The sequence below is a fragment of the Plectropomus leopardus genome, chromosome 5, assembly GCF_026936395.1.
Source record: "Plectropomus leopardus strain MGB_pleo_1.0 chromosome 5, ASM2693639v1, whole genome shotgun sequence".
NCBI classification, from domain to species: domain Eukaryota; kingdom Metazoa; phylum Chordata; class Actinopteri; order Perciformes; family Serranidae; genus Plectropomus; species Plectropomus leopardus.
In genome coordinates, this window is record NC_142180.1 from 24,231,654 (window position 1) to 24,251,733 (window position 20,080).

The 20,080-nt window shown below is 40.6% G+C and overlaps 1 protein-coding gene across 2 annotated transcripts in view; it reads left to right on the forward strand.

The window, feature by feature from the left end:
- Nucleotides 1-20,080, forward strand: part of agbl4 (AGBL carboxypeptidase 4) — a 497,335-nt gene that overhangs the window by 384,406 nt on the left and 92,849 nt on the right. For both annotated transcript variants that reach the window (XM_088077779.1, XM_088077780.1), the window contains one exon: nucleotides 842-881. In XM_088077779.1, the coding sequence (XP_087933905.1) occupies nucleotides 842-881 (40 nt within the window). The remainder of the gene's footprint in view (nucleotides 1-841; nucleotides 882-20,080) is intronic.

Consider the following 20,080-nt stretch of genomic DNA (forward strand, 5'->3'; position numbering starts at 1 on the left):
CTGAAATAAGTGTTTAGTAGCCTATCAGAGAGTCCCACTCCAGGCAACACTGTATGTGAGGAGAGACGGACTGCGACTGTGCTAAGAGTCTCTTTGCTTATCCCTCTCAGCAACTGGTTAGTGTGGTGCTTGAATATTAATGAAGTCTGGTCCTAAAAGCTGGCTTTGACTGTGACCTACCCACTCTGGGTCTCTCTCACACACACACACATGCACACATGGGCCCCTCATCCTTTCCAAGGATATGAAGATCTTCTTTCCTGAGGGACTGGTAGATGAGGAGAGCTGAGGTGTTGATTACTGTAGTGCTCAACAGTCAAGTGTGTGTGTCCTGTAAGTGTGTGTGTGTGTATGTGTGTTTTGGGAGGCAGCAGGTCAAATAGAGGGGTAGCCAGCTAGCACCTCCTCTAGACTCCTCCTCAGCTGCTGGAGACATCAAGTGTAAAATTGCACACTCTTTCAAACACACTCCATCAAAACCCATGAGGTCACACTCACACACACACACACACACACACACACACACACACACACGCGCACACAGTCTTAGAGAAAGCATTTTGAAAAAAAATGTTGTACAAGCTCCTAGATTCTTCAGATTGGATGTTAAACTATACCAAGACTTACCTTGACACAAGTGCAATTTTGTTAAGGAAGGCTATCAGACTATTTTGTAAAAAAAAACAAATAGGACGCTATGTCTGTTATACAATCTAAACCTGTAAAATAATGCTACTGAATCAAATGTTGTATAAAAATGAATGCAAATGTTTAAAATGAATGAAGGACAGGTGATCATTTTATGACACTGACCTAACGCTCTCTTCTCCTTTTATTCCAGCAACAACGGCGTCTAGACCTGTTAACCATCACCAACCCTGGTAAGTCCCTGACATTTTCACTTTCTCTCTCAGTTCACCTCTCTATTTCAGCACCACTGATAGCAAAATGTTCTGTGATGCTCCCATAGGAAGCTCAGCATCAGTGTACTTTCCCTGTTTTTCATGTGGCATGATATAGATTGACAGAAACATGCCAGCAAGGCACCTAATGTATTTCCGCCAAAAGTGTTACAAGCTGTTTTCTGGAAGCTGCTTTCCTACTCAAACACACAGCTGCACAGCTGGGCAGAGGGACAGGCGCAGATGACATGGTGCTTGTGCTGTGAAGAAAAACCCTGAAGCGGAAGCTTTGCTGATTTGATGGCTGCTGGTCAGTGACTTGAGCTCTGTTAAGGGGTGTTGTCTCATGATGTGATGTATGAAATGTCATGGAAGGATTGCCTTGACGCTTTTATGATAGGGTAATGCAAAACCATAGTATAAAGAACAAGACTGTCCACATTGCAGAGGTGGACGGGTCAATCAAACTCCAGACTTTCACCCGGGAGTCCGCTATTCATTCCCTGTGGGAAGCCAAACGTCAATCCAGTTATTTTAATAACAACACAGTGTGCTTGCGTACTTTGCTAAGGATGTATGTCACCTGATGTTACATTAGTGTCAAGGCACACTGTCCCCTCACTGTCCTGCATGGCTGTCAGGCGAGGCGGGTCGACCTTACAAAGGCATAGACCGTGTGTTGGTTTTTATGGATTAATTTAATGAATTTTAAGAAAAACCATGATGACTTTTTTTCCAAAACTAAACACGTTCTTTTTTGTTTCCTAAACCTAAGGAAGTAAACCTAAACATTATTTTTTGTTTTTATTTATTTTTTAAAGATTATTTTTTCAGGCTCTTGGCCTTTAATTGATAGACAGACTAAGCCCGAAAAAGGGAGAGAGTGGGGGGGGTGACATGCTGCAAAGGGCCTAGGCCGGAGTTGAACCCATGGGACGCCCACTCTATCAAGTGAGCCACTGGATGCCCAGTTTCTATTTTTTAACCAGCGTACCAAGTTTGTTTTTTTGTGGTGACACAGTGCACAAGACATGACGTAACAGCTAGCGTAGACGGACTCAGGAGGTTTACCTAGAGCCTCATGTTTTGATGAGGCAGGTCACTCACCAAGTGACCAAGTGTTTTAAACAGTTGGGAGTGAGAATGTATTGTCTTTGTCTGATGACCATGAAGTTTTGAAGCAAATACCTGAGCTCACATGCTGAAACCGGAGCTTTCCGGTGGCCTGCTGGCCAACACACATGCTCTGGAGATAAATGGCTCTTTTTGCCATAAATCACCGACGCATGACATCTACCAGTTCAGTCTGTACATGAACACAGAAACCCACAGAATGAAAAATGGTGAACTTTGCCATTGATTTTTACTCTGTTTTTCACAGTCCATGTACGTACATCCCTCCATGTGTTTGAGCGTGTTGTTTCCTTGAGCATATTGGAGACTTTGCTCTCATTTTGGAATTGTTACGAGATTAGTCAGATCACGATCTTAAGTCGACTGTCATAACACTTCTGATAAAGCTATCAAGTTTCTTCTGGGATGGATTACATTTGTTCTAATGAGGCTGGTTATTAAACCATGTTAATTGAGACATCCAAACCAGTAAATGTGTTTGTTTTGATCTAGTTGGATTATTAGTTTTATTAGGTTTCTCACTGTACCCTTATTACGCGACAGCCATTGTGCGACATCTGATCGCAGTCTGTGTGTGGCTGAATAATTGCGGGACTGTGTAAAAGTGCGTGTATGTCTCTATAAGTGTGCACCACTCTGTTGGAGTGTGTGTTTGTTTGTTTGTTTGTATGTGCATGAGAGTTGCTTAATTGGATATAATGTAGACTCTTAACTGAACATGTCAACACAATTTTTTTTGCTATGTGTTCACAAGACGTTTTCACATCTGTTACAAATGTTACGAAAACACTGAAAGCACCTGGTATGCAATATACATACATATATATATATATATATATATATATATATATATATATATATATATAAATTGTGTGCACTTTCAAAATGCTGTCACATAGAAAATGTGATCCCTCCTGCAGGACATATTGTTGAAACACCTATGCACTACAGAAAATGTTAAAAGAAGCATTTCACATTTCGTTGCACATATTAGCATTTCAGTAAAGAACTTGAATTAAATATTTTTTTCTGTATGAGCATATTTAGTTTGTTAGAGGATCTCATTTCATTTTCAATCTGCGTGTGAGAGGTGTAATGTGTGCACAATCTGGAAGTAGTTTGAACTACATCCAACATGCACCTCAAACTCGTAACATGCAGTTAGTCAGACACGCATATGGTGCTCCGAGTTTGACTGGTTGCAGAAATGTGTCACAAAGTAGTTGCACTTTTCCGAGTCTATGCCAGTCTGTGACTGTAGAAGCAGCTGCAAGAGCGAGGGATCTGCTGAGATGGAAGGCAAGGAGAAATACGAAAAACGGGGGAGGAGAAACAGATGGGGACGGCGAGGAGGATACAGAGACCCATATGTCTAAAGTATCTGGATGATCTAATATGCTTTGATTAGAATAATGCTTATGTGAGGCTCGTGGAGACCGGGTTAATTTAGCAGGTTTATGTTGCAGCTGTTCCTCAGGCCCTGGGCAGAGGCACAACTCACCTCTGGACTTCAGAGTTTGACAGAGGGCAACCAGAGAGAGAAAGCGCTGGGAATAAGGGAGACGATGTGAGAAAGACTTTATAGCAACACCTTGTATTGCCAAGTCAGAAATACAAAGAGTACCAGATTAACAAAACTTGCATAAATACAGCAATTGATTACCAAACTGACCCCATAAAGTGTTTGCGGGGTGTGTTCCTGACGGATTTGTAAAAAAAAAAAAAAAACGGTCACAAATTCATGTCCTCCAATTTCTGCAATTGAGTCCTGTCCATAGACATGGGATTTCAGAGTGCATTTGAGCTGCAGAGCAGTTCTGTTTCATGTTTTCGGCATTTGAATATGGTTTACTTGTGTTTGTCTCATTAGAGCAGAGGGTATATTTTCTCTAATACTTTAAGGTTGGTAAACTCCAGTTGGGCTGTCAAATGTGATTTACTCTTGTCTAGCCATTCTCAAAAAAAAACCCCACTCCATACCTGTTTGGTTGAATGCACCACTCGCTGGACTGCCATTGCTCTAACTGGAAGTTGCTTGAAAAACATTGGTAAATTACTAAAAAACTTTCCACCAAAAATCAATCTGAATATATTAGAGGTGAGAAAGAAGGTAAAGGTGAGTGTTGGAATCATGTTCTGTTTTATAACATACAGTTTAAATAATTTAATATAATAGTTTTCACATTAAAATCATGGGCGGCACGGTGGCTTTGTGGTTAGCACTGTTGCCTCACAGCAAGAGGGTCTCTGGTTCGAATCCCGGTTGGAACGGGGTTCGGTCCGGGCGGGGGCCCTTCTGTGTGGAGTTTGCATGTTCTCCCCGTGTCCGCGTGGGTTCTCTCCGGGGTCTCCGGCTTCCTCCCACGGTCCAAAGACATGCAGCTCAGGTTAATTGATGACTCTAAATTGCCCTTAGGTGTGTGATTGTGAGTGTGTATGGTCGTTCGTCTATATGTGTCGGCCCTGCGATGGTCTGGCGAACTGTCCAGGGTGTACCCCGCCTTCCGCCCGATGACAGCTGGGATTGGCTCCAGCCCCCCCGCGACCCTTACGAGGACAAGCGGTTACAGAAAATGACTGACTGACATTAAAATCATTACACCAGTAAGATATATTTTGTCGAGTTGTGTACTTACATGAAATCTGTAAATTTAATTGAACTGTGTCGTTTGGTCACCATCACCTGTCAGTTAGTGACACATGTCCTGTGCAAGGGTTGTGGTTGTCTGCCAGAAGCTGTCATAAATTGACTTTTTATCCAATTTTAAGCCACATTTTTATGATACACTTTGTAGATCTCTGTCTTTTTGTTTTAACCGGATAAAGGATTTTAGTCACCGGATGTCTGGATCTCTATTTCAAGCAAAGCACTCCGAATCCAGCCCTTGCCAAGCCAGCAGTATTTGAGAAACACTGACTTTTATTGTGAAACTGCTTTGTTCAGTATTTTTCTGGTTTTAATTGCCTGATCTGTTTGTTTCGGTGAGGAAGGGAGCTCTGCAGATAATTTGACTCCCGGTAAAAAAACTCTGAAAGATTCCAGAAGAAAGCGATTGCAGCGACAGCATTGCTCCGTCTGTTGTCATTGTCTTGATTGGTGGACCCTTGATGACATAAAACTACATAAATTGTACATTAAAATGTTTGTGAATGATTTTCAGGATTATTTAGAGACTGCAGGGTACATCATCATGTAAACCCAGACTCTTTCTGTTCCAACACTGCGCTTGCTTTTCTTTTGTTGTGTTGCACAAAGTGAAAAGTCACAGGAAGTCCTTCTCTTCCATTTAAGCCCCTGTTGCCTTCGAGGTCTCTGTATGGTCTCATTATAATGTCTAAATTGAATGCAAAAACAATCAAAAGTAAATGAAACTTTATGCAACAAGAAAAGGAAAAAGTAAAGGGACCTGAATGCTTAACAACCTCGCTGTAGTCACCAAGGTTATTTTATTTTGCCCTCTCTTCTTTGTTGGTTAGCCAACAAACTTTAGCACTCCACGGTCTCTTAAATGGCAAAACAACCTAATAAATACTAAGTAAAGTCCTTCTTTTGCTAGAAAGTTTTACTCGTGATAATAAAAAGCTCTGTAAAAATGAAACTGTTACAGTCACCGTGACATTAATCATAATACATCTTAAAATGTAACATTTTTGCATCTCCTCTTTGAATGAGCTTACAGTATATCCCAGTCCCCTCCTTCAGGACTTAGTCTACACTCAGAGGGGCCCCAGATAGACTGAAATAGCTTTCAATTACTTCTCAGTGAAAGGTTTCTTCCTCTGACCAGCGTAGAGCTCAGTGTGCTGTGTAAATTATTGCAGGTCATTATTCAGGCTGTTGTTACGTGTGGCCTTGAAGGGAAGTCTATTATATTCTTAACTTGGCAGACATATTTTATCCTGCCCTGCTGCTTATTACTATTCACAGTGGGAGAGCAGACACACACACACACACACACACGCATGCTGAACACAGTGAAGGTTATTATGATGGCTGTATGAAGAGCAGGTGAAGCTTTCAGATGAATGACTCCGATAGGGAAACACAGGCAGGACACCCTATCCTTCTCCCCGCAGATTAAAGGAGTTTCCGCTCCTTCGCTCCCTTTCTCCTTGTCACCCTCTCCCGTGCCTCTCTGGCACCTCTTCCTCTGCTCGTTTGACTTAGCCCCTATCGTTATCTACTGTTATTTGTTAGTAATCTTATATTATCACGTCGCCTTTGTCTCTGCCCTCTTTGTGTTTGTGTATTCCCTCCTTCCTTTATCCTTTCACCTCCCTTCATGTCGTCTCCGCAGTGTGGACAGCAGGAGGAATCACAGGGTGTGAACAAACTAATAGGCTCAAGTGGCTTCATAACGTGCTGTGTTTGTGTGTGTGTGTGTGTGTGTGTGTGAGAGAGAGAGAGGTTTGATAAGGATTCTGCCCCTGCTGCTCCGTTGGCCTCTGTCTCTAATGGTGTTCATTAGCTCCGCACACTTACATGTGTGTTCGCACACATGTAATTGAGAGCATATATACTCTACATATAGCCCTGATATAACCACACAGTGGAGGACAAAACACATGCGGTGTCTCTTTAACTGTCTCGTTCTCATTTCACACACACATGCTCACTCACTCCCGCACACAGACCCACTCAAACCTCACTCGGCCCTCTTTAATTGGACACTTGAGCAGCGCACGGCTGCATCTGGCTCCTGTTGAACACAGCCTGACATTTCAGACTGCTGACCTTTCCAGCCCCGCCACAACTAAATAATGATTAGTCCTGGCAACTGTTCCACCACAGCAGCAGCCAGGTACACACACGCACACACACAAACACACGTGCACACAGGGCAGGTACCACACACACAGGTGCAGGCAGCACAAAACAAAACAACAAAAACACCTGCATGGAAGGCTTTGTCTTTTCACAGTGAGAAAATGGGGTGCAGACATTGATTCGAGAGGCCATTGTCATTCTTTTGGTTTATCGATTAGATTGTCCTTTTCCATATCTGCAGTCAGCACCCAATAATGTGTTGTTCTAAATTAACTCTGCTTGCCTCTGTTTAGTTTCTGCCTTCCCCTTTATGCGCTCTCAGCATTACAGTGGAAAAAAGGTCAATCATATTCATGAGATCTGGGCAGATTTGAGAGGATGGTCGTGTGTGTGAGTAAGTGTGTGTTTGTGTACTTGTGCACACACTTTTAGGTTTGTGCACAGATGCGTGCAGCGAGCGTGTGAGTGTGTGTGTGTGTGTGTGCGTCTAAAGCAATGAAGCAACGTTGAGATAATAGGCAGTTCTCAGATCTCTCCTCTCACTTTCTTCTTTTTCACTCTATCACTTCTCTCTTTGTATCTCCATTTCCCTGCTGTTTCTGTCAGAACAGAATAGAAATGCTCTTTATTAAAGCATCTCTTTCTGCAGATAGTCTTTGTGTTCTCTGCTTTGCTTTCTCCAGACAAAACTCACTGTACATATCTGTGGGGTCAGAGGTCACACTTTGCACGGCCAGCTGCTCACATTCAAACGCGGGGTCAGAATCTTTCATTCTACACAGTTATGGTCTGGAAATTGAAGTATGTAAATTCAGCATGTGAGTGGCATGAGTATACGTACAAGATTATTAAATATGGAGCTGATGGTCACAACTGTAATTATTTCAGCCTTATCATTTCCATGGAAACAACCTTTTCAGGGCACATGTTAAATAAAAATCAGACATCAAAGCAGGACGAACAGCAGCTCAGGGTGCTACATTTAAATTTCAGTGAATATGAAAATATGTAAAATGGCTATATCTTTTATGACAACAAGTGGGATATTCAGAGAGATTGAATGCACAATTCAAGCATAGATACAATTTAACAGACTTAATTAAATGGCTTTCCAAAATTCTTTCATGTGTGCCAACAAAACTAGAAAAATACAAGCTAGTTTTTGGTGGCGGATGGTATAGTGAATTTCTTTTCGGTCGCAAGCGTGTTTACTTTTCACAAAACAGCATGGGCACATTATGAAACAGTGGTGACCTGGGCAAAGATATGCAGAGTAGTTTGTAGTTTTTTGGCAGTTGTTTTACATCTCTGCTTTGTAGGCGTAAGACATCTCTAATTTTGAGTCTCTGCTCATTTTGTATCTCTTTGTAGTTGCTTTGTGTCTCTTCATAGTCTTTTTGGCCAATTCTGTAGTTGTTGTAAGTCTCTGTCTCTTTGCAGCTGTTTGAGTGTCTTTGCAGTCGTTTTGTGTCTCTTTCTGGTCATTTTGTGTGCGTGGGAGTGTTTTGTGGTTGTTTTGGCCCTTCTTGTAGTTGTTGTGAGTATCTTTGTCTCCTTGCAGCTGTTTGCCTGACTTTGTGGTCATTTTGAGTCTCTGTGTTCATTTTGTATCTTTTTGAGATTATTTGTACTACATTTTTGTCTCATAGGTGATTTGTTGATTTTTAATGGTTGTTTGGGCCCTTTTTGTAGTTGTTGTGAATCTCTTTGTTTCTTTGCAGCTGTTTGCATGATTTTGTAGTCAATTTGCATCTCTTTGGAATTGTTTGTGATTCTTTGTGGTACTTTTGTCAATTTTTATAGTTATTTTGTGTCTCTTAACAGCTGTTTTGCATGTCTGTGGTCATTGTGAGTCTATTTGTAGTTGTTTAAATCTCATTGTGTTCATTTTGTAGTAGTTTTTTTAAACCCTCTGTAGTTGTTTTGTTGGTTTCTTTGTAGTTATTTTGGCCTTTGCATAGTTGTTCTGAATCTTTGTGTCTGTTGCAGCTGTATGCATGACTCTGTAGTCTTTTTGTGTCTCTTTGTAGTTGCTTTGCATCACTTTTCAGCCATTTGTCTTTCTGGTTGTTTTGGCCTTTTTTGTAGCTGTCTTGTAGTTCTTTTTAATTTGTCTCTTTGCTGCTATTTTGTGTCCTTGTCGTCAATTTGTATCTTTTTTGTAACTGTTTTATGTTTCTTTGTGGTCATTATGAGCCTCTTTTTGGTATATATTGGTAACATGTTGCAGGTGAAGGCCAGGAGGGCTTCATGACACTTTGTGCCCCTGGGTCTGTGCCTGATAGGCCCATTAGTTAATCCCACAGTAGCCGATGCCCAATTCTAGTCGGCAGTAACATTTTTTATTATTCTAATAATTTTGAAGGAATCTTCCGTGTGCTTGTGAATCCCTCACTATGCAGCAAATGTGTTCGCCAACTATAAAAATAGCCACATTTTACAGAAAGCTCAGCCATAAGCAAGTTGTCATCCATTTAAGTTATTAAGGTCAGCTAAAACAACACATTCCTCATAAACTGAAATAAATAAAAGAGATTAGTTGGTAAAACGGAAAAATAAAATTCTTCATTTGCAAGGAGAAGTTATGTTTAAGACTCCCATGAGCCTTTCTTTCTTGCCCAGAAAGTACCAGCATTAACAGTGCCTTTCTATTTGCATAACACGTGTCAGAAAAGGGGTATTACTTCGAAGAAAATTGTCTGCAGTGTGAACGTGGGGTCGACAGAGTTTTCTCTAATTTACACAATGCACCAGTCTGGCCTTCTCTCAGCCATTTAATAGCCTCCATTTCTTCAGATGAAAGTCTCTGGGCCGCCATCCAAACAATATAGTGATATATCATGTATTTATGTCTTTGTTGTGGTGGTGGTGCTGTTGTTTTGAATATGATGTATTTTTCTTGGTCCTTTTGCAAATTGCACTCATGGAGCTCTGTCATATTGGTGTCCTAAGAGTTTCCCTCGCGCCTCTAACTCCTGAAACAGGGAGAATATTTAAACTCTATATGGTGGTAGCATTAGTATTTGACTTTGAAGAAAACACATTGGTGTCACAACATTAATCTTTCTTTCTTTATTCTTGCAGATAAATGAAAGTTAACCCCTCATGCGTACCAGTATCTTTCTTGTTCAACTGTACAGACTTTCATCAGCTGATTCTTATCTGCTGGACCGATCCCCTCTTTGAGTTACGCCGAAAACTCCATTTATTCATTAAGCTCTCATTTCATCATCATTTACTTCCATCTTTCTATAACTGCACATCTTAGAGTTGAGCAACAAAGATCTAGCCAACAAAGTAGTTGCAGTTCAGTGTACACCAGTCTTTAGCATTGTTAGCCACGCTCACTGAATTTCTCTGAAATGTTAATCATGACCTTTATGACTCCTTTTGAAATAGAGAAAAGTGTTTCAACTCCATTTTCTCCTCCAATTGGTTACACTGCATCAGGCCGCCTTTAATTGTTGAGAAATAAAATAGCCAGTAGCAGCATCATGACTATGTACAACAAGCAGAAACTGGAGCTCCTGTGCTCTCCTTAATACTTTAAAGAAGCTACAAGGAGTTTTTAACTGGTTGTGAAACAGGCTCAATTTAATTCTGATCCCTCTATGACCTCTAAGCAAACCAGACCATCACTGGATATGACAACTGGCTATTTCTATATACTCATTTTTAATGTCTAATTCATCGCAAAATCAGACGAAATGATGTACAGCATCTTTTACATTTTCTCCGGCAAAGTTGAGTATTACATCAGTCAGTTTAAGGAAAGAAGGTTTTTTTTTTTTTTACTCTGAATTTAATTTTTGATGTCATTTAAGAGATTACACAGAGAATGATTTGAAAGGATTCAAAACTGATCACCAAAGTCAACATTCATTGAAAGATTGCCACCATCCTCGTTTGGGGAAATGGTGTTGTGTATTCAGAGGTATTTTTGCTGCAAAAACTTGAGGGAGCTTTGTTTTTGTTATTGCTATAAAATATTGAGGCCAACATGGCATTTGATTATTTTGAATCCCTCTCTGAAATAAGGATATCATGATATAAGGCAAGATTTGAGATAAATATCATTAAAGGTGGCCTACAAGTTTGACTAAATTAGGCTACTTTAAACTGGTCAAGCGTGGGCTTATTAAGCTCATCAGTCGCACAGCCGCTTATCCAGCAGGTCATTGTTGTGTTGATGTTACAAAAAAAAAACCATCTGCTGCTTTAAACAGTAATGGAAGTAGTTTTCCCCCAAACGTTGACTCTAAGAATCCTGAAATTGCCCTTTTTCTTCTGAGACAGATATGTAATATGTCTGTTTCATTTATGAAATACACTGAAAGACACTTTTTACGCCAATGTATGCATTTAGGTTGGTGGCTAACATAAAAATAACTAGCGCTTTGAAGTACATTAGTTAGATTGTAGGTAACGTTAGTTGCATTTTTGGAGCAAAGTAAGCAATGCAAAGCATGATGACTAACATGAAGTAGGGGAGCTACAGTAGTTTGTTTAACCCCTTGAAACCTGAGCAAAGTATAGTTATCGCTTTCAAAAACATGGGAGGAACGCAATGAGCAGAAGAAATTATCAAGGAATTTGCAAAAAAATGGTTGAGTAAACAGCAACAACAAACAAACAAGAAAATTGCTTTAAAAAGTGCTTAAATGTAAATGTTTTTAAGTTTGAATATATGATTAGAATTAAATAATTATCATTTAATAATTATTTTATATTTTTTGTCAAAATAATACATTTTTGTCAATTTTCTTGTCAGCTTTTCCTTTTTCATGCAGTTTGCAGGACCTGTTGACAAGATGCTTGTTGCTTTTTTTAAGAAATCAAACCAAATTTGCTTGGGTTTCAAAGTTTTAAAATGCTTGTGCAAGGCGTCCAAACCTAACTCAGAAATCTGATGTTGATCTTGGTTTCAAAGGATTAAAGTTAACTGACCTGACATTTGCATCTACAGAAGCCCATGTGTAGCAAGAAAATAATTATTAAAAGTAAGATGTGTCTTTCCTTCCCTCACTACCAAAACAAATGCAAGTATTAGCCGGGGAAAAGGTCTTCACATCACATGGTTAAATTCAGTCTTTTTTCTGGGAAAAACTACCACTTTTGTCCACAGGGGCTGGGTAATATCAACACAAAATCAAAGTGCCTGGTAGTTTCTGTAGTATGAGCTACTTTCTCACATTTTTCCCACCCGAACAGCCAATGTTTTTTGTGACAATGTTTCCATCCAGCCGGAGTTGGTGGAAATGTCTAAAACAACATGTGTGCAGCCTCCTGCTCAGTTCCCAGGCCTGTGGTACATACCTGAGCTGATAGAAATCTCTGGGTGGCTCGATCACTGTGTGGTTGACTGGCTTTCGGGCTGAAGAGCTGCCGAGATTTGTTTTTAGTGGAGCATAAGACTTTGCACCTTGAGGAAAGGAGGGGGGATAGAGAGAGAGAGAGAGAGAGAGAGAACATTATTTATATATAAAAAAATTACTATCAGGCTTTTGTGTAAATGAGCAGCTGTGAAAACAACTCTTCCTATTATTGCCCTAATTATATCCTTTCTCTGTGAATTTGCATATTTTATCTCCCCCCTCTTCATTATGTGGGACTGTGCTTCCATTTTGATGTGGTTAAAAAAAACAAACACATAAAACAAACAAAAAAGGGGATGAAGGATGGGAGGATGGGAGGGAAGGTGGGAGGGAGGGAGAGGGGTGCGCTGGCCGCTTCATATTGAGTATTTTCCAGTTGATTTTGTTGAAGGCTTCTCAGCAGCGTAGCTAAACAAGCAGCAGCATGCTAATGAATGGAGAACGAGTGTGATAATTTACCAGACAAAGACTGGACGACTGCGAGAGATAGGAAGCACAAGTAAAAGGATGCACAGTATTGAAATTATTTTGAAAATTATTTGTCATTAAACAATTACATAAAACCTCTCTCTAGCCTATATGCCTGAGGGCTTTTTTTTGTCAAGCCTATATTACTAATGCTTAGAGTAAATACTCCCTGTGTCGCAAATACGGCAATTTCACGCACTGTACACACAGTCAGCCATGTGTTTCATGTTTTTGCATGCAGAGACGGAGAGAGAGAGAGAGTGAGCGCTAAACTCAGAGGACAGTAAATGACAACAGAGAAGCGTAGAGTCTGTCTGTCCTCTTTCTAAAAGGGCAATGTGACGAAGGCAGTAAACAGGCTGTGAACAGGCTGTGGGCTCTGAGATTATTTCTTTGTCACCAGCAGAGCCACCAGTGTTGCTGAGCACTGCTGTGGAGCAAATCCTCCTAGAGAGGACTGATTGGATTTTTGTTCCAGGGAGCCTTTTGTGTTAGCAGCATAGGGACTAGATAATAGAGGTTGATGCCACTCTGTCTCTGTGTTATGGCTGGTGGATTGGGTTTTTGGACTCTGTGTGTGTGTGTGTGTGTGTGTGTGTGTGTGTGTGTGTGTGTGTGTGTGTGTGTGTGTGTGTGTGTGTGTGTGTGTGTGTGTGTGTATAGAGCCAGGACACTGTCTCTCCAAACAACCACTATATCACTGTTATTCACAACTTACTGCATCGTCTTTGATTTCAGCGTCATAGGACACTAAATATCGGAGCATTCAGGGGCAATCTGCTATGACAGTATGGATACCTGTGACTATTAGTTAAGCTTTATCGCTAATATGAATAGTTAATATGATAACCTGTCACTGCTAAATTGTTCATGCGAAGATATTCTTTGAGGAGCATTTGCCAGGAGGTACTCGCTGCCGTGGTCAAGGTCATTATCGGCCTTTTCTCAGTGTGCCTCAGTCTATCTGTCAGATGTACGTGTGGAGCATGTATGGCCCAATGGGTGTGTATGTATAGTGGTGTATGTATAAATAAAAATGTTATACATTATTGATTTCCATAGGGAAATTCTACTTTTAATTGCCCTGCTTTTGCTGGCAGATCGGCCTCAGTTTTTCTCAGAGAAACTTGAACACAGCAGCTGTTTGAACCCAACTCCTTTAGATTCAGGAAATTCAGCCACCCCACTGTCCTCTGTGTGTGTGTGTGTGTGTGTGTGTGTGTGTGTGTGTGTGTGTGTGTGTGTGTGTGTCTTTGACTTTGCACTGACCTCTATTGGAGACCACAGAATGAGAGATTCTCAAAGGCCAATCATGGTCAACAAGCCAGTTCTCTAACTGAAAGGTGAAGTGCTAATGTTTCCAGCAGTGGACATTTTTATAGTAGATTATTAGACTGAGAAATATTTGTCCAAAACAGAGTGCAGTCATCAGCCCGTGTAACATGTATTTGTATTAATCAGTGGTGGATGAAGTACCTGGAAACCATACTTGGGTAAAAGTACATATATCTTACCAGAAAATCACCTACTACTGTATGTCTTTAAGTATCTGATGTTTACTCGTGTAAAAAGTGATTTTATAATCTTAATTGTATTTAAGTATTGAAAGTAAAAGTACAAGTATACTAATAGTAAAAGAGCAAGTGGACAGAATTCTGAGGACTGAGGAAAGTTTTTTTCTGCTTACACCACTTTAAAAATGGAGCGTACATTAGGAGCTGATCACGCTGAGACGCGTCGCCAGAGAAGCGTCTCCAGCAAAACAATTTTCCTTAAGGAACAGTGCGCCTGCTGGGCGCTCCTCTTTTGCTGCCGCGCAAGAAGTGCACGAATGGGACATGTGGTGTAACAGCGAGTGGTCAGAAGACTTGAAAAGCGCTATAGAAGTGCAGTCCATGTACTGTTACCACTTTGTGCTATTGAACCAAACCGGATTTTGTGAATCGTTACAACCCTAATGATTCTAGATGCAGAGGTATTGATTAACAATGTTGTTGTTGTCAGGCGATGCAGACAGTCAATTTATGGGACAGTAAAAATTGCACTTTAAAATCTTCTGTACCTGTTAAGAGGTGGGAGAAAAGTCAATACAGCATAGTCATTTGTGTGGCAGTGCTGTTTTAAAGTTTACCAATTTTGATTTATATAAATGATTGATATCACAAATACAAATTAAGCTTTCGGTAGCCTAGTAGAATGATAAAGTCATTTGTTTTTCAGTCCATTAGAAACATTTTGCTGCAAAAAAAACCAAAAAAAAAAACTGAAGTGATGAACTTTATTTATAAAGCTTTGTCTTAATAGATAACACAGATATGGACATTTTTTCCTTTGGGGACATACAGTAATTTACAGTTGAAAGAAGTTAAGGAATCACAATTTATCACAATAATCAGTATATCACAAAACATTTGAAATCACAGTACCATGATTAAAGTATCAGGGTAATATTGTATTGTGGGGCCTCTGGTGATTCCCACTTCTTGTACCTGTCTCTAAGTGGTGTCAGCTCAGAGAGGTGCAGACTGTTGTCAGGCCATGTGTCTCAGGCAGTGCAGCACCTGATTGCCAGATTCATCTTGACTCTTTTTCTCCTCCACACAACTAAATGTGTCTCAGCAGTGACAGAGAGACAGACAGTGTCTCCCCGTTGTCACATCAGCTGCCACTTTGCATCTGGATGGCGGAGGAGATGCCGCAGATTTACTGCAGATTTAAATAGGTCCAGGTCAGCGTTATTTTAGCTTAAACAGATGAAAATGTGTTTGCATTTTGTTCACTTGGAGTTTTCGCTCGCTAAGATGAAAAGCAGATTTAGACATGAATAAAAACATGAAATAGAATGAGGGTACAAGGGGAAAAAAGCACTGTGGCATAAACAGATTTTATTGTACTTTGGAGACTCGCAGCTCTTTCAACAGAAATTAAAACAAGAGTAATAAAAGAGCAGCGCGTAATGGCAAAAGAAAAACGAATAAGACGACTGCTGGGTTTTGATGTGCTTTTTTTTTTCCAGACGCAGCAGCTGCACCAACACTCTGTATTAAGCTCCGAATCAATCTTAACCTCCTCTGAGTGTACAGTAAGCTGCAGGAATGATTCTGCAGAGGGTTTTGAGATCTGTGACCTTGCTTGTCCTTGACTAGTGTGTGTGTTTGCGTGGGTGGGGGTCCATGTCTGGCCAGTCGGTGGTTAAGTAAAGGCTGCTAGTTGTCAGAGCACTTTGCCCCTCAACATGCTCCCTCCCTATCTGACCCACCACCACCACGGGTTCCCTCAGCCCCTAGCGAGGAGCGAGCTGCCGGTTGGCCTTGGTTTTTATCTGCTATTATCCGTCAGATGCTGCGCACCTGTGAGCCTGGCTGCCCCTCTGCATGACGAGCGTCTGTGGTCGCTCGTCCAATCCCAGCGGCTCCCTGCTGTCAGCTACAGCAGCAATGAGAAGTTCTATGGCTGCCTCCGTCTCTGTCTGACAGCCACCCTGGAGGAAAGAGTGAGAGAAGCAAAGGGAGGAAAAAAAGGGGGGAGAAATACCATTAAGATGAGCTGTATTCCCGCAGACCAAAGCCTGCCCACCAGCCATGTGCGGCAGCTCACCTGGCTGCCAGATAAGTGGAGATTAGAGGAGAGTAGACGGTGGAAAAGGTATTAGAGGCATGAAAAAAAAATCTCTCTGAAACCCGGGGACAGCCTTGATACTTTTAGGATTTCTTGTGTCGCGTGTGACATTTGATGCCGACGCAGAAAGGGCACGGAGACAGACAGTCCATGCTGCTCCTACACAGATGGGGCCATATTAGTTCTTTTGCTTGTTTGTTCTCTTTAGTCTGTTGTTCGACTGTATAAATTACAGTTTTGTGAGTTCCCTATCTAGTTAGCGGAGAATAACAGTCTGGTGACAGTGGCAGGATCAATACAGGGACGCAGTTGGAGGTAGAGCGGCCCTAATGAACTGAATTGACTGGTGCTGAAATATGATCAGTATTTCCCTGGTGGTCATTATGTTCCTTATGAAGAAGATCAATGTCTCCTGGGTGGATCACTGAGTATACCCAGCGTGATGCCCGGGGCTGCACTGAAACCACTCTAAATACTTAATGAAGGATTTATTCACATTAAGGTTTGTGTGTGTGCTCCACGTCCGTCTTTCTTTCTGTGCCTCTCTTTCAGTCAAAGGTCTGTTTTCAGGCCCCGCAGCATTAGTAACTGATGTGCTTTTATGAGACTGTGCTGTTCATTTCATGGGCTATCACTTTTTAAATTGGTGAATGCCTTCTTCATGGTTGATTAGTAATTCATGCGGAGCTAATTAAGAGGCATAATAAGAGAAAGACTGGTGACGTGCCTCCGACCAAAATAGGAAAACGCTTTTTACCCCGGACTGTAAACAGTCGTGATTGATCGTAGTGGCGCTTCGCCCATAAAAGACGTTTACGCTTCTCTGAATCCGTCATCTTGGAACCAGACACCCATATCTTCATTTTGCTGCGGTGCTTTTGCCTGATCTTAGAGCATCTTTCCAGAAAGTTGCCTTAATGATCCCTCCGTCCTGGCTATCTAATGCCTGGCATCATCATTTTGCTGGGTCTGTTGTCTGTATGCCGCTGCTCAGGCTGGCGCTCAGCCCTGCCAACCATCATCACACACACACCTGTACCAGCATCTGTCCGTCCTGCAGATTGGCACAGGTGCTGCCTTTAGATTGACTGTCTACGTGCCGTTAAGTTAATGCACACACCTCGGTGCGCCGCAGACATTTTTCACCTAAATTGCAACACCTCAGCTTGTTCTCCTTCTCCCGCCATATTTGTCTGTCACACATATTTACACACACACACACACACACACTGATCAAAAGCCCAAAGGGGCGGTTTATTTTATCTGTCCGTCCATCTGTCCGTTTGTCAGTGGGAACTCTTTATGATTCCGGGCGCAACACTGCAATGATGACGTGTGTACCCGCAGTCTAATTCCATCATCAGCATCATTACTGCTATTATCCCGTGTCTCCCTTTAATACAGGCTAATGGATGACCAATAAAGATAGATGAGCCTGGCAGTGTGGAGCTAATAGGCAGGACATGATGTCTGGCTTCTGTCCTGACTCTACCCGATCAACTGCCCCCATAGATAAAACATCGCTAAAATATTATCTGGAGTTATTGCTTCAACTTGAATCAATCACTGCATCTTTAGCTCATTAGTGTGCCAGCAGTTTACAACAAGTCAGGGTGGATTTTGTGTGCTTGAGTAACTTTTTTTTAAGAATAGTAGTTTTGCTTCTAATTCTCATTGGTGTGTAGTCAACACACGACAATGGGCACAGCATTTAACTGATATTTAAATTGTTGTAATTTAATACTCTTTCGGATTTGGAAAGGTCATTTTGTACTTAACTGAAAGTGCACCAGCCCCTCTCTAATTACATCCATATAGTCCTCAATATAAGTGTGTGAATGTGTGTGTATGTGTGAGAGAAAGAGAGACAAAGACAGAGTGTGTTCCTGTTACATGTTAAATGACTCATGTGAAAAAGGCCTGGGACCCACTGTAATGCGACGGTCAGAGGGATGTCATTCAAGCACATTGATTACAGTTTTAAGAGGGTCTATTTTTGCAAAAGTTAAAGGAAGACTTCACTCATAAAAATGAGCATTTGTATATCAATTAGTCATGCCGTGTTACCTTGGATTCATGAAGAAAAGTTTGTTCTATTTCTGCAAACCACCATAACAAACATATTGATTGATTGGGGACCACGTTTAACAGCAAGACTGTATCAAAACATCTGTTTATAAACTCTCACAGTTTTGTAGTGCAATCCAAGTCTCATTTATCCAGTCGTATGCTCAGTCCCTCTCAAACACATGCATTTTTACTAAAACCTTACTATTTAAAACTCAAAATAAAAGTGAAACTTCATTGATATCTTCAAAACCAGACTCCAAAATTAAGATTTTTTTTTTATGCATGCTTGAAAAGTACTGAGCATGCAACTGGATAAATGAGACTTGGTTTATACTGCACAAGTTGTGTTAGAGTTTGTAAAGTAATGTTTTGATATAGTTATGCTGTTATTAAACATGGTCTCCAATTGATCAAGAAACCAATATGTTCCAATTTTTCCACGGAGGCATGCCAGAAACACACATTGTAAATTCAAGTTATTATGGCATGACTTCTTGATTTACAAATTGCCCTTTTTTTTTAGGTTAAGTATTCCTTTAAAGCATCTGGACAGATGTGTATATTCTTCTATCGCTCCTTTGTGGAGAGCATTTTAACTTTCTTTTTAATTGTCTAGTATTTACAATTGATGAATAATTTTTAAAAAACCCATGACAATGATCCGAAAGTCCTGAATAATGAGCAAATATTGGAGAGGTTTCACATTCCATATTTAGTGTATACAAGCTGTTACCATCAGGCAGTATAGGGTGCCCTCCCTCCGCACCAACAACACTCGCAGATCATTTGTGCCTCTCAGTGTTGCACTGTTTAACAAACTGTGACCAAAAATAACTGAAGCTCTGTATGTGAGGATGCAACACCTTTTAATGTAGAGCAACTGCATGCTGATATGGGGTGAATAGGTCTATAATAATGTTGATGTTTGTTTTTAGTGCTGTTGTTGTTGCAGATGTTAGTATAGTTGTTTGTTGATTTATTTGAGAATTGCTGCATGGCACACAAATTCCTTTAAGAAACCAATATCTATCTATCTATCTATCTATCTACCTATCTATCTATCTATCTGTGACTGGACCATGGGCATCTAAATATCTTTACTAAACCAATGACATACTTTATTCTCTTAATGAATGGATATACTGTACAGAGCATTACTGATTATTTTTATTGTATATCTACACAAGAAAATACAATAGCTTTTTGTATGCTACTACTGGCATAGATGCCAAAGCGTCCAATCAGTCTTTCACATCATATATAAATTCGTACACTTCCTATATATTGCACAAAATAGGCGCAAAAACAGTGTGTTCATTCAAGCACTGTGATCTGGTTGAAGCCAAACAGGAGAGCTCAGGAGTGTGGCGGAGCAACACAGCATGAAATAATTACAGCAAGGAAAAGGGAGTACATGGGTTAAGTTGTGAGACTTTTGGTGCATGAAAATAGTTCTCACAGAGGCTGACGGGATGTACAGTACTTTATTAAGAATGGCTCAGAAATAACAAGTATTTTTAAGCAGAGCAACTGTACAAGTTACATTTGGCATGAATAGGAATTTGCAATGCAACAGGATTATAGTTAGTTTTGTAAATTGTGTTATTTGGAATTATATGAGGACAAAACAGGTAGTAATTCAATACTGTGGTGAGTTTACAAGAAATGTGCTACATCATTTGGAGTTGTTGTGAAAGTATGCAGAGAAATTACTATATCCAGAGGGATTTTATTGGAAATTACAT